The sequence below is a fragment of the Balaenoptera musculus genome, chromosome 20 (assembly GCF_009873245.2).
Source record: "Balaenoptera musculus isolate JJ_BM4_2016_0621 chromosome 20, mBalMus1.pri.v3, whole genome shotgun sequence".
NCBI classification, from domain to species: Eukaryota; Metazoa; Chordata; class Mammalia; order Artiodactyla; family Balaenopteridae; genus Balaenoptera; species Balaenoptera musculus.
In genome coordinates, this window is record NC_045804.1 from 5,677,272 (window position 1) to 5,690,372 (window position 13,101).

Genomic DNA, 13,101 nt, shown 5'->3' on the forward strand with positions numbered 1-13,101 from the left:
TGGGGCCTCTCAGGGCCAGCGTTTGAGAAGGGTGAGTGTGGTCTGTGCTGGGAGCCTTGGGGCAGGCGGTCAGCCCTTCTTGAGTCTGATGGAGCCAACGGGCTGACCAAGCGGGAGCTGACTCCTGAGGCCTGCCCCTGACCCATCCCCGCTTCTTACACTGCAGCCTAACACGACCTCCTCCATGCCTGTAACCTCCAGAGCCAGCTGCTTTAAGTGATTCCTCCCTGCCAGAAGCTAGGATGACAGAAAGAAAAACATCGGTTGCTTTCTCCATCTGCGGACTCCAGCCAAGCCTCATTGCCAAAGTGCTTTGCCATCAAGATTGGGAAACTGAAAAAAAGCAGCTCTCATAGTTCTGGACCTGCCCTTCCACGTGCAGGACAGAGAAACTGGGAAAGGGATGGTCAGGATGTCACCTCCGTCTAAGAGGTTATTTCCCTACGCTTCGTTCGTTACATGAGTCTGTGGTTGGAAAAGGTAGAAGTTGCACCCATTCCACAGATGAGGTAGGCGAGGCTGGTGGAGGTTGAACTCAAGTTCAAGCTCAAGCTGGAATTTGTGGGAACCCAGGTCTGCCAACCCCAAGCTCTTTTTGGTTAGCCTTGCCAGTCAAAAGTGCTTTTCCTGGTTGGTAACTCGGGGATTTCTAAGAGAAGAAATCTGAGAGGTCTCTTTGATGTTTTCCGGGTGAGGTTACCTTTGCTCAGTAGAGAGAAGGAACATTATGTATAATCCAAGCCAGTACATTATATCACCAGATGTCTCCTTGGCTTTGGAAAGCACCTTCCTTTCCCCTCCCCCTTCCTTCTCAGCAGATTTACTTTCCTCATTGTTTTGGTGAAAGGTATTATCTTTTTTTTTTCTTCCCCCTAGTGTATTTGACTGGTATTGTTGCTGGAAACAGCCAAGGTCCATGCCCACTGGCCACAGTTAGGGAGGGGCCAGTCTGGGATTAGAAATGATGAGAAAGAAGACTGGAATTCCAGAATACCATGAGGCTTCTCCCTGGTCTAGAACAAACACACTTCTACCACCAGGAAGACACGCTTCTGATGGTCCAAGCCTTTCCTTCAAATCTCATTATTTCCTTGGATCTTCCTGTCAGTCTGGTTGGTGGTAGATGACTCGTTTCCCCTGAGAAAACTAAGAGGCACTTCAAGGGGGCAGTGAGGGAGGGATTAGGAGTTTGGGATTAGCAGACACACACCACTATATATACAATAGATAACCAACAAGGACGTACTGTATAGCACAGGGAACTCTACTCAATATTTTGTAATACCCTGTAAGGGAAAAGAATCTGAAAAAAAAAAAAAAGACATATATGTATGTATAACTGAATCACTTTGCTGTACACCTGAAACTAACACAACATGGTAAATCAACTATATTTCAAAAAAAAAAAAAAAAAAAAAAAAGAGGCATTTCAAGTCTCAGTGTGCAAGTGACCATTCTAGAACCAAACCCACACTTCTGACTCCAGTTCCGGAATGTCTTCCCCTTACTACCCTTTAACCAAACATCCTGAAATCAGTTGTGTGGAGTCACAGCTAATGTGGGGCTTGGGTTCCATATTGTGTATAATGTAAAGATTATGGGTGGTCAAAATTGCCCTTGAAAATCCCTTAACCACCTTGAAAACTAGTCATAAAGTACAGTGTGCAGGGTTTGTACTGTCATACATACAGAAGGTCTCTTATCTGACCTCCACTTAACAAATGTTAGCCATATTAATTGATTCTCTCTGCAAAACATGAAGAAACCCATCATACCCTGGAAACTGAAGGCTAATGTCCTGCCTTCTGTGATACCCACACTCTCCTGCTCCTACCAAATTGAGTTGTATGTTTACAGAGAGTCACTCATCACTGTTCCCAAACTTGTTTATGCCAGTCATGCTTTTTATAGTAATTATGTAATTTAATGAAATATGATGTAAGTGGATAGGATAAGCGGGCAGAATGAGGACAGTTATTTCTTTGAAAATTACATCGAATGCTTTGGAAAAGGAGTACTTTGATAAAGCAAAGTTGCAAAAATAAAAGAGTGCTGAATTAGTCAGGGACAAGAACGGTAAAATATTAGGGAAAGAGTAAATAAAATCTAGGATTCTGCTCTTATATCAACCCATCATTTCTACTCTGGTAAGTGGAGATTCTCTGTATTCACCTAATTTTAGGGGCAGCAGTTGGTCCTGTGACTTCTCTTATGGATCTAAGGAGAGGTGTTGATTTTTCCATTTGCTTAGTTTTCCACCCGTTGTTAGGACGGGCTGGCACCTTCCAAGCTCCTCACATGCCAGAAACTGGAAGTCTCCACTTCAAAATTTCTGTATATTTTTGCTTTACTTTAAAGAGATAGAAACTGGAGTTCACTGATGATATATTATAGATGTGTAAGAAAGACCAGAACTCTACACATTGAGCCCATTCTCAAAAAAAAAAAAGGAAAAATGCTGTACCCAACATGAACAGATTAGTGGATGAATTTACATTTGTGAGTTTTAAGTAAAAATAAAGTGGATAAGGTGCATACATAATAGGTATTTTAAATTCCCTGCTTTAATTGTTTTGATTAGTTGAATGGCCTCCCTATGAATAAATGTCTAATATGCATTGAACAATGTAGACTATATAAAATAAGCGTGCTGTGTAAAACTGAGTGGCTTTACATGTACTATTAAAATTATTTTTCCTTCACTCTCTCTCTGCTATTTGAATCCATCTGACTTAATTTATGGGAGGTAAGTGTGGTCTATTCTAACGCCAGTGTACTCAGAAATTCAGCGATTCCAGCCCTAATTCTAAATCTGGGTGGATTAACTATGTTAGATCCACCAAATGCCAGGGTGGTTCTTATTACATCAAGGTCACTAGGGCCTGAGGTGCTGGCTTTGTCGAAATTAAAGTGAAAACGGGCAAGAAACTTGCCTTCACACATCGGAGTGACGCATTTGTCTCTAGAGCCAGACTGCTTTAGAACAAATCCTGGCTTTTCTAATTCTCAGAGGCAAGCGACTTACATTCTCCCTGATAGAGCTTCCCTCCTAGGGGGTGGGCACAAGCATGCCATGAGTTAATCGTGTAAAGTGATTAGAACAGTGCCTGGCACAGGGTGAATGCCATACAAGCGTTAGCTATTGCTATTACTATTATTAATCATTATTAATAATTATTAATCATTACCATTTTGCCTCTAATTGGGCGTAATCTGAGAAGCTCTTCTCTTAAAAGTGTAAAATAAAACAGCGCATTTCACTTGAAGGCACAGATGATCACTCACCTATGAATTAAGAAAGCAGAAAAACTTGAACCCCTGACTCTGCTACACCACAGAAAGGCTAAAAAGGGGTGTTTGGGGACCAGATTACTTGAGAGCAATGTGGGGCTGGGGATCCCCATTTATCCTCCAGGGAGGAGAAGAATGAACGTTGCTTCAGGACTCCAAAAAAAAAAAAAAAAAGTTTATTTATAAAATACTGACCAGTTTGACGGGACATGGGACTTCTCGTGGTATATATTTCAAATCAATTTTTTTGTCACCTTTCATTCAAAAAATAAACCTGCTAACAAGCTATATGACATATAGATATATATATATATTTTCTTACAGATAGACACCTGCCATAATGAATACTCTCCCCATAATTTTTCATTGTATCTTTTAAATCAAAAAATAAAGATTTGTGTTGGTTTTTGTTTTTGGAGTCTGTATGCATAAAAGAAGGTAACACATTTAAATGCTTTTGGTTATTCTTACAGAAACAAAGAGAAGGGGGGTGGTCCCAAGAGGGCACCTGTGCTCAGGTGGTGGTCAGGGTTGCCGCTGCCCAGGACCACACAGAGGCACTCAGGGGCAGGCGGCTGTTGTTCAGATGGTCCCCCCTCCCCCTCCAGCCCCTCACCGAGTGTGGGCACCTTCAGATGTGCACCATGGTAAGGTGAGGGAAGCCCCTGCCCAGAGTGAGCTATGGGGAGGCTCTGGCACCTTTAAAAGCTCTGCCCAGGGAGGTGTGGACAGAGACAGAAGGCCTCCGGCCAGCGTGCGCAGGGCGGGGCAGCCGGCAGCACCCCTGTTTCCTCTGAATCACGGCAGTGTCAGGTGGGGCGATTGGAGGAGAGGCAGCCTGTGTTTGCAAACTCCCTGGAGCCCTGGGAGGAAGGTGCTTCTGGAACCCGGAGCAGCTTTTTGGTTCAGCTTGGCAGTCTGGGTGTGGAGCTGAAGTGAACACAGGAGGGTGTGGCCAGGAGGGCAAAGGCAGCCCTGGTGTGCCAAGTGTGAGCTGCGGGGTCCAACACCAGATTTCCCGAGGGCACAGAGAGGCAAAGCCAAAGGAGCCAGGGAGCGAGTGTCCCGACGTGAACCCGCTTCAGGTGGTGTTACACAAACACGGGTCCTGGCATCACTGGCTCAAGAAATCAAAGGTCAGGGAGGCTCCCTGTGACCCGTGGGCAGTGCCCACGCACCTTTCCAAAGCAGCCAGGTGTCTGGATGGGGGTCGGGAGCCTCCGCTGCCCCAGCAGGTATGTAAACAAGGGCAAAGAGATGTCCTCTTAGAAATCCAGAGGTCCACAGCTGGGGACCTGGGCTTCCAGATGTGGCTGGGACAGTGGAGGCTCCGTTTCAGGTGGGTGGGGATGGACTGAGGCTGGGACTTTCACCTCTGCCCGGCCCGCCTTCCCAGCTCCTCTAAGAGCTCTGCCCTTTCAGACAACAGAACCCAGCCCGCCCCACGTGTGCGAGTGACTCAGGCTGCCTGTGCCCCGCACAGGAGACGACGTCAGCCCTCCGAGGGGGCTGCAGACACACGGACGCTGCGCATTCTGTGTGTATCCGCGTGCGTGTGCACGAGCCCAGGTGCGTGTGTGTGTCAGCATGGGTGTGAAGGAGCACATGGGGAGGGGAGGGCAAGCATCTTAACGCACAAGGCGATTCACGGAACGCAAAGGGAATTTGGCCTCGTGAAATATATACACGCGTACAGAGCGTTTCTACTGATCCCTGCTTCCTCCTCCCACTTCCCTCCCTGGGCTTCGCAACAAGAACCGGGAAGGGCTTTAAATGGTTCAACACACAGCAGATAGAGAAAAGGTTGAGACTGTTGAGGGGTGGGGGGAGAGAGATAAGGACAGAGAAAGCAGCAGGTCATCACATGCCCCGCAGCTGTGCATGTTCCTCGAGGGACACGCCAGATGTGTACAGGGGCAGAACCTCAGGCCTGTGTCCTCTTTCGGGGCAAAGACTGTGCTTCCCTTTCTAGACCCCCTCAGTGGAGAAGCTGCTGTTTGGACCTCGGAGCCGGGTCAGCCCGTCTACGGAGCCATCTTCTAACTTCGCCCCATCACGTTTCCGGGGGGTCCCAGCGCCTGGGGAGGAGCCCAGAGCTGGGTGTGCCCTTTCCTCAGGCCCCTGGCCCAGCTTCCACCCCAGGAACCTGGTTCGGGGCGGTGGGGAAGGGTATAGGCCCACTCCTTCCTTGGCTTGTTTCCCAAATCCTCCGCTGTTCTCCTCACCCCTCAAAATGGGGCCTCACCTCCTCCCAGGCAGGGCAGCAGTGCCCATGCTTGGCGCCTCCAGGGAGCCCTGCCCCACTAAGGGGCCCCAAGATGCACTAAATGTGCCCCAGCCGGGCCATGCCCTCTCCCAGAGGCAGCGGTCCATCCCCGACCCTGGGGGATTGGCTGCTTTGCAGGGCCGGTGGGGCGCACCCAGGGAATTAGCTGGAAAGGCTCCTCCTTAAACTCCTGCATCCGGAAGGTCTGAGTTGATGGGAAGATGCAGGCCACCAGAAGTAGCTTTTTAAAGCTCTGTCTCCCAACAGCTATAATCGTCCCTTGGTCCCATCTGACCTGCTCCTCCCGGCCAGCCTGGCTGTGCATCTTGGAAGCTTGTGCTCAGTTTGGATGGGGCCCCTCCTCGCTCTGAGCTCTGGCAGGCTGAGCCGAGTCTGGAAGACATTAATGGGGGTTGGGATGGTCTTTGACTTTGTAAACCGGGTGCTGGGAGATCCAGCCTCGGGACCAGAGACTTGGCCCGCCCCTCTGGGCTCCTGGGCTCCTGGGCCCCTGGACTTAGGAGGCGGGGGTCTTAGACACAGAGGGCTATGGGTTGAGAACGAGGGACACAGATCTGAAAGTGAGTGTCCTGCTGGCTAGGAGGACCCAAAGGGATTTCTCTTGGAGAGGATCTCTGGACCCTTTTCCTTGCCAGTGCATGTGTGTGCGTGTGTGTGTGTGTGTGTGTGTGTGAGAAGGTGTCTATCCAGGGAGAGGGGTGTGTCTGCCATGGTGATGCCTCACCCCCGTTTAGCCCCTCAGCCCCACAGAAGCTGAATTTCCTTGTCTCTGTAACTCCCTTTTCCCTCTCCCTTTAAGAAGGGGGTCAGGTGGTACCTGAATTGGAAGAAAGGGGAAAGTCCAAGCTTCCTCTTTCCGGTCCTGACTTCCTGCCTTATGCCCAGTTTTCCCAGTGATGCCGGGCCAGTGCCCCCATCTCTGCTCCCCCAGTTCATCTCTCCTAGTCTGTGCTCAGGAAAGTGAATTCAAGGAAAGGGATGGCTGGGTTCAGTGGCGGGGGGACCTCTCCCCAGCCCCTAGGGGCCCTCTTCCTTGGGTTCACAACAGGAACGTCTGTTAGGAGCAAGGAGCTAGCTAGGCAAATTCTCATCCTTCAGCTGGTTTCGTTTTTCTAAATAAACCAAATGCTTGGTGGGGACATTGAACAAGGGAGGGGGTAGTGGAGGGTGAGAGGCAGGGCTGTACAGGCTGGGGTGGGAGTGTGGGTGCAGGGGGCAGGGGAGCTTTGCCCCCAGGGATGCCCATCCCGGCGCAGCACCGGCCAGCAGCGGGCCCAGGGCTCCAGCACATGCCGGAAGGGAGCAGCCGGCTGGATGTCCAGAAGTTTCTTCACCCCCACCAGCCACGCCCGCCTTACAGCCCTCCGGTCTTTGCCTTCCCTCCCTCCCTCCCTCCCTCTCCCTCCAGGGGCCCAACCCACTCGTGTCCGCCACAGCCAGCCCCCCTACTCTGCTCAGCTCCCCCGAAGGAGCAGCAAACCCCACAATCTCGAAGCCACACACGTCCTCTCGTGGTTTTTCTCTATCCTTCTCAACACCGGCTTTGCTTGCCCTGGAATCTCTGGAAAAATAAACTCAGGAGGTGAAAAGTTGACTCGGTTTCTTGGTGTTTCTGTTTTCTGGCAGGCGGTGCGAGGAGGGGCGGAAGGGGAGTTTGGTGTTGTGTTTTCTTTCTCTTTCCTCTTCCGACAACGAGGATGACATCAAACAAATGATGAAAATCCTGCTATAGGAGCCCGGGAGCCAGGGGCGAGGCTGCTGGGGGGACGGTAGAGGGTGCTCTGCTGACTCGGGGGGTTCGGGGGGTTTTGGGGCGTTGGGGTCCGACTGGCCTTGGGCCGAAAGAGGCTGCCCTGCTGGGCGCTGCTGCCGTTGGACAGGGTAGTGTGGTCTGGCTCCCCCGGGTCGCTCTCCGTGTAGCTGTAGGCCTGGGCCCGCGAGATCCCCTTCTGCTGCCGCCTCCAGGAGTTGTAATAGGTGGGGTCACTGATGTAGTGGTTGACAAAAGAGTGGGCCTTCTGGGGGCTCGGGTCGACCTCGTACTCGCTGTCGCTTCCCTGGGAGGGCAGAGAATCGGGGTGTCAGTGGCCGCCGGGGACAGGTCAGCAAGACCAGGGCTGACAGGCACAGAACACTGTGATCTGAATCTCCGCTCAGCTACTTCCGAGCCTGGGGCTGTGGGCCTCTCAGCCCCCTCTCTGCCAAGGGGGTATAACGCCCACCTTCCTAGGCGCCTTCAGAGCTCATGATGTGTGTGAAGCCTCTACCCCAGGGCTGGCACAGAGCCTGAGGACCCTCCATGGGAACCAGAAACCTGAGTTCTAACCTCTTATGAAAAATCGAAGTGAAATTCACGTAACATAAGGTTTACCACTGTCAAGCCGTACGATTCACTGGCATTTGGTACATTCGCGGCATTGTGCGACCGTCACGTCTTTTCATTCCAAAACATCTTCATCATCACCCCAGGGGAAAACCTGGTACCCACGAAGCAGTCGCTCCTCACTCCTTCCTCCCCAACCTCCCCCCGACCCCTACCCCTGGCAACCACCGGTCCACTTCCTGTCTCCATGGATTGATCCATTCTGGATATTGCATAAAAACGGAATCACACCACATGTGGCTTTTGTGTCTGGCTTCTTTCATTTAGTGTCATGTTTTCGAGGTTGAATGCTTCATGTCTTTTCACTTTCTGTATTTCTGATGCTTTGATATCTGGGGCCTTTGCTGACCCTGGGGCGACTGCCCCTCCCAGGACGAGCCAGTTCCAGGAGACAGTAAGCAGCCTTTCACACCCAGAGTCCGCGCCTACACCACCCCCTCTAATGGGCTCTTACACACTGACTCGGACCCATTCTTCCCTGTCCCTCATCACCCCAGGGGCAGGTACCAGACAACTAGGGGCAGCCCCTACCCCCTAGGGCCCCCTGCATTTATTCAGACTAGGCTAAGCCTGCTTGCCCGGCCTCGCCGTTCCTGTGGGAACCACAATAAAGGCTCCTGCCCGCGTCTTCCTGTTTTCCTCCTGTCCCTTCTGACTCCTGACCGACCCTGGTGTGTCCCTGTGTGGTCCCCCCTGGCCTGGTGGGTCCCCTCTTCTTGGGAACTGTGAATAACAAACTATCTTTTCATGGGCGGCCATCTCCTGATCTGCTGGTCTCATCATACACGAATAATAACAAACCTACATTTTAAAACAGAGGTTCACTCGTGATATACTGAGTTCTAATCCTAATCCAGCCTCTGATTTACTGTGTGACTGGGGACAAAGCTGGGACCATATTAGAAGACCTTTAGGGGGGCTTCCCTGGTGGCGCAGTGGTTAAGAATCCGCCTGCTGGGCTTCCCTGGTGGTGCAGTGGTTGAGAATCCGCCTGCCAATGCAGGGGACACGGGTTCAAGCCCTGGTCCGGGAAGATCCCACATGCCGCGGAGCAACTAAGCCCGTGCACAACTACTGAGCCTGCGAGCCACAACTACTGAGCCCACGTGCCACAACTACTGAAGCCCGTGCGCCCAGAGCCCGTGCTCTGCAACAAGAGAAGCCACCGCAATGAGAAGCCCACGCACCACAACGAAGAGTAGCCCCCACTCGCCGCAACCAGAGAAAGCCCGCATGCAGCAACAAAGACCCAACGCAGCCAAAAAATAAAAATTAAAAAAATAAATAAATTAATTAAAAAAAAAAAAGAAAGAAGACCTTTTTTAGGGGCTCCTGGCTCTGAACAAAGTGTCGATGCTCACCCGCATGTGATCCAAAATAAAAGCAACACTCAGTTATAAAAGAAGCAAGAGAAAAAGATCAACAAAAGTTCTGAATTTTCACACGATGACCACCCTGAGGCTTTCGGGGAGAAACAGAAAACAATTAAATTGTCCTTAACACGGTGATACCTTGGTGTCCTTGGCAGGTGCTCTATCTGCCTTTTGGGGAAATCAGCACAGGACTCAGTCTGGGTTGTAAAGTAAAGTAGCGTTCGGCTCCGAACTGTGGAGCTAAAAATACCATGCACCCCTTCCCCCATCCCAAGCTCCCAGCGATGTTTTGAGAACTAATAAGACAACAGATGGGAAGGCCCTGAGAACTCTCTGGAAGACATGCACTGATTTTAGTGAAGAGTACACTCTCAATGAATATGGTTCAGAAGGCCACGCTCGGGTTGCCTCATCTCTGCCCAGAGAATACATGCTTGGAGGCAGTAAGTTAATTTTATCAAGTAAAATATACGTTGGAAAAACCCCGCAGCCCAGTGAGCCCAATACAAAGGAGTCTGGGATGATCATCTGTGTTTTGCTTCACAGGTAAAGAAAACGGGGAGTTGACCTTGCCCAAAAGGTCTGAGCTGTGGGAAAGGTAAGGTGCACTTGTTTTCAGGAACTCAGAGTTCTTTATGGCATCTAAACCTTCAAGAGAAAATAGGTGCAATGCGAAGAACTAAAATGATACTAACTCTGGAGCAGCCTCTTTGCCAGACAGCAGGAAACGCTGACTTGCATTCTCATATTTAAATTTCACACCTCTGCACTGTAGCTACTACACTACTTGAGTGCTGATGAGAGGGTGCGGGTTTTGCCCAAGGAAATGATGAGTTGGACTTGAACGCAAATCTGCCTGATTTTCCAAAGCCCACGCATGCTCTCAACTCCCATACTCCTGCCTGGAGGTCACGAGACAGGAAGGAGAGCCCCTCTACCCTCCCGTGGGGAGTAATTGCTCCCTGGTTGATCTGCTAATTTATGTTCCCTGGCCCCTCCCCTCCTCCTCCCCGCCCTTCCACAGTCCCCACCGCCCCCAGCAGACACCCCCAGGCTGCGATCGTCTTGGCAGGCAGAGCCGGTTGCCCAAGACAATGGAAAGTCCCTCACCGTTCTTCCCCGTGACGCAGAGCGGCACAATACAAGCCCTTTCTTTGCCTACGGCCCAGCTGCCGGCCCAGGAGGGAACAAAGGGGCTTCGCAGACTGGAGGGCTTCATAGGCCAGGAGCCCAGGGGAGGGGCGGAGGGGTGGGCACCTGATGCCTGGGGCTGTGGGGAGGCTGGCCCAGGGGCAGGAAAAGTCTGAGCGAGCTGTGGAGGAGGAGGCTGGGGTCCCTCCGGTCCAGGAGCAGTGAGGGTCTGAGAGTATGGGGGGCGAGAGGGGCGCCCCACAGTTTTCCCTACAGGTTAGGTCTCTCTGGGAGGGCACCTACCAACTGGCCGGAATCATTGCTAGAGGTTCTAGAACTTCTGCCAGCCCCAGGCCCCAGTCTTGAGGAGAAATCCCCAAATCACCGTGGGCCCGGAGTGAATGAGTCTCCGGGGTGAGAGGGGACGGGGGCACGGTGAAGTCCTGACTCTGCCCCTTCCCAGGTAGGTATGCTTGGACCAATCACTTAGCCTCTCTCAGCCTCAGTATCCTTGTCTGTAAAATGGGTAGATCCCGCAGTTCACAGGATGAAGTGAGCTAATGTATGAGAGAATAGTGTAAAGGTATTATTAGGGAGGAAGTGAGGGGGGGTCTGGGAGAGATGGGGCCTCGAAGCCCCCAGAGGAGGGATCAGCAGGGGGCCACGGGATGGGGGAGGCTGACTCAGTGCTCAGCTGGGAAAGGAAAAGAATGTATGGTTCCTGCCTCCCCACAAAACCCCGACCCCCAAGGATGACTAGTAGGTAGGGAATGGGCCTCCTTGGCCCTCCTGGGGGCCCAGACCAAAGCCCTTTCATCCAAATCATCTCCTACCCTCTGTTGAGCACCTACTGTGCGCCAGACGCTCCGTGGGGCAGCAATCCCGATGGGGATGGGAAAGCCAGAGGAGGAGGAGCCGGGAGGCCGCGCTGCGGGAGGGGCGTGGGCGGGAGGGGCGTGGCTACAGTCTGGCCTGCCCCTCCCCCAGCTCTCCAGTGCCAAAGGATGGGGTCTCCGCACGTGCTCCTCTCCGCCTCCACCTCCCAGAACATCTGTTTCTTTTCTGGATGGGGGTGGGGTGAGAAGAGAAGAAAGAAAGCGAGAGGGGACCAGGGGCTCCCATTCCGGCTTTCAACTCTCGCCCGGCCCTCGGTAATTGAATGCAGCTTCCCAGTAACCGGCCCAGCACAAAGAGGGCCTTTCACGGGCAGTCCCTCCAGGCTGCCAGGCAATCAGGTGACTGCTTCAGCTCCCCGGCCTCTTAACAGCAACTCAAAGCCACTCCATCAGCAATCACCAAGGTCTGGGGAGCGGGCGGGGGGAGCGCAGACGCCGGGCCTGGCGATGGGAGTGAGCAGGGTGGGGACCAGCGGGAGGGAGGACCCCGGAGAAAGGACGGAGACAAAAGAGAGGGAGCAATGGAAAGCCTTTAGCTTTTCTGCTCCTTTCTAGAAGGAGGGACGGTTGTATCAGACTCAGCAGGCGACAGGGCGGGTGCTGTCCCGGGCTTGCGGACCGGTGTCGAGAGCCCAGGGCGGGGCGGGGTGCCCTTATCTTGTTGAATCTCAAGAATTCTGGCAGGAACGTGTTGCCCCAGATGGCAGGTCACCCTGTGCGGCTCCTCGGGAGACTGGGAGCTGGAGCCCCTCCCCCGCCTGTGGTCCAGGGCTCCCTGCGCGGAGTCTAGCCTGAGGCCTGGATGGGAGTCTGTCACCTTGGATGCTCTCGCGCTTGAACCAGCCGAGGCCCCTCCTGCAGGGGCTGCAGCCCCCCGGGGGGTTAGAGGTGGGGTGGGGGTGGGAGATGCCTCCTTGAGGCACATTTTTCTCCGGGGCTCTGGGCTCCTTACCCCTGCCCGGTGTCATGCAGGGCCCAACCTGTGTGTGGCCACTAACACCACCAGGCCTCCCAGAGGGCTCGTGGGTTAAGTGGTGCCATTCTCGAACAATCCTTAGAGCCACTCCTGGCTCCTAGTAAGGCCTTCGAAAATGTTCACTTTTCTGATTGGGTGCTCAATAAACAGTGTATAAAATCTAATATGGCCTATATATTTCCTTTTTCTCATAGGTTCAATTTCATCACAATGAGCTTAAAGGGGCTGCCCAGACATCACAAAGAACTGAGTATCGATTAGAAGAGACTTGCCATTGGCTTGGAATTCCTTTCCCATGGAGATTTACTTGTGTGCTAACTATGTGATTTTTCTACCCAATCTGGGCTCTGACTTTGAAATGAAGTAGGACAGTGGCCATACTTTCTTCTTAGAAGTTCCATCAAACAAGCCTCAGCCTTTGTGGGTCCCCCTGCCTGGAGCCCCCCTCTCCTGTACCCCTTGAGACGCAGCCCCCAGCCCACCCCATGCCCCCTGAAAGGAGCCAGCCCCTCCCTCCTCTGCCTCCACCCACAGCCCTGTTATGGCCTTTCCCACGTTGTATCATGTGTGTTTGTTTATAAGAAACCTCGACTTGGACTTCCCTGGTGGCGCAGTGGTTAAGAATCCACCTGCCAATGCAGGGGACACGGGTTCAAGCCCTGGTCCGGGAAGATCCCACATGCCGCGGAGCAACTAAGCCCGTGCGCCACAACTACTGAGCCTGTGCTGTAGAGCCCACAAGCCACAACGACTGAAGCCTGCAA

General features: G+C 52.5%; 1 protein-coding gene across 2 annotated transcripts in view; it reads right to left on the reverse strand.

The window, feature by feature from the left end:
- Window positions 1–3,494: 3,494 nt before the first annotated feature.
- SDK2 (sidekick cell adhesion molecule 2) overlaps window positions 3,495–13,101 on the reverse strand; it is a 266,360-nt gene continuing 256,753 nt past the window's right edge. For both annotated transcript variants that reach the window (XM_036838001.1, XM_036838000.1), the window contains one exon: window positions 3,495–7,635. In XM_036838001.1, the coding sequence (XP_036693896.1) occupies window positions 7,282–7,635 (354 nt within the window). In that variant the 3' untranslated portion in view covers window positions 3,495–7,281. The remainder of the gene's footprint in view (window positions 7,636–13,101) is intronic.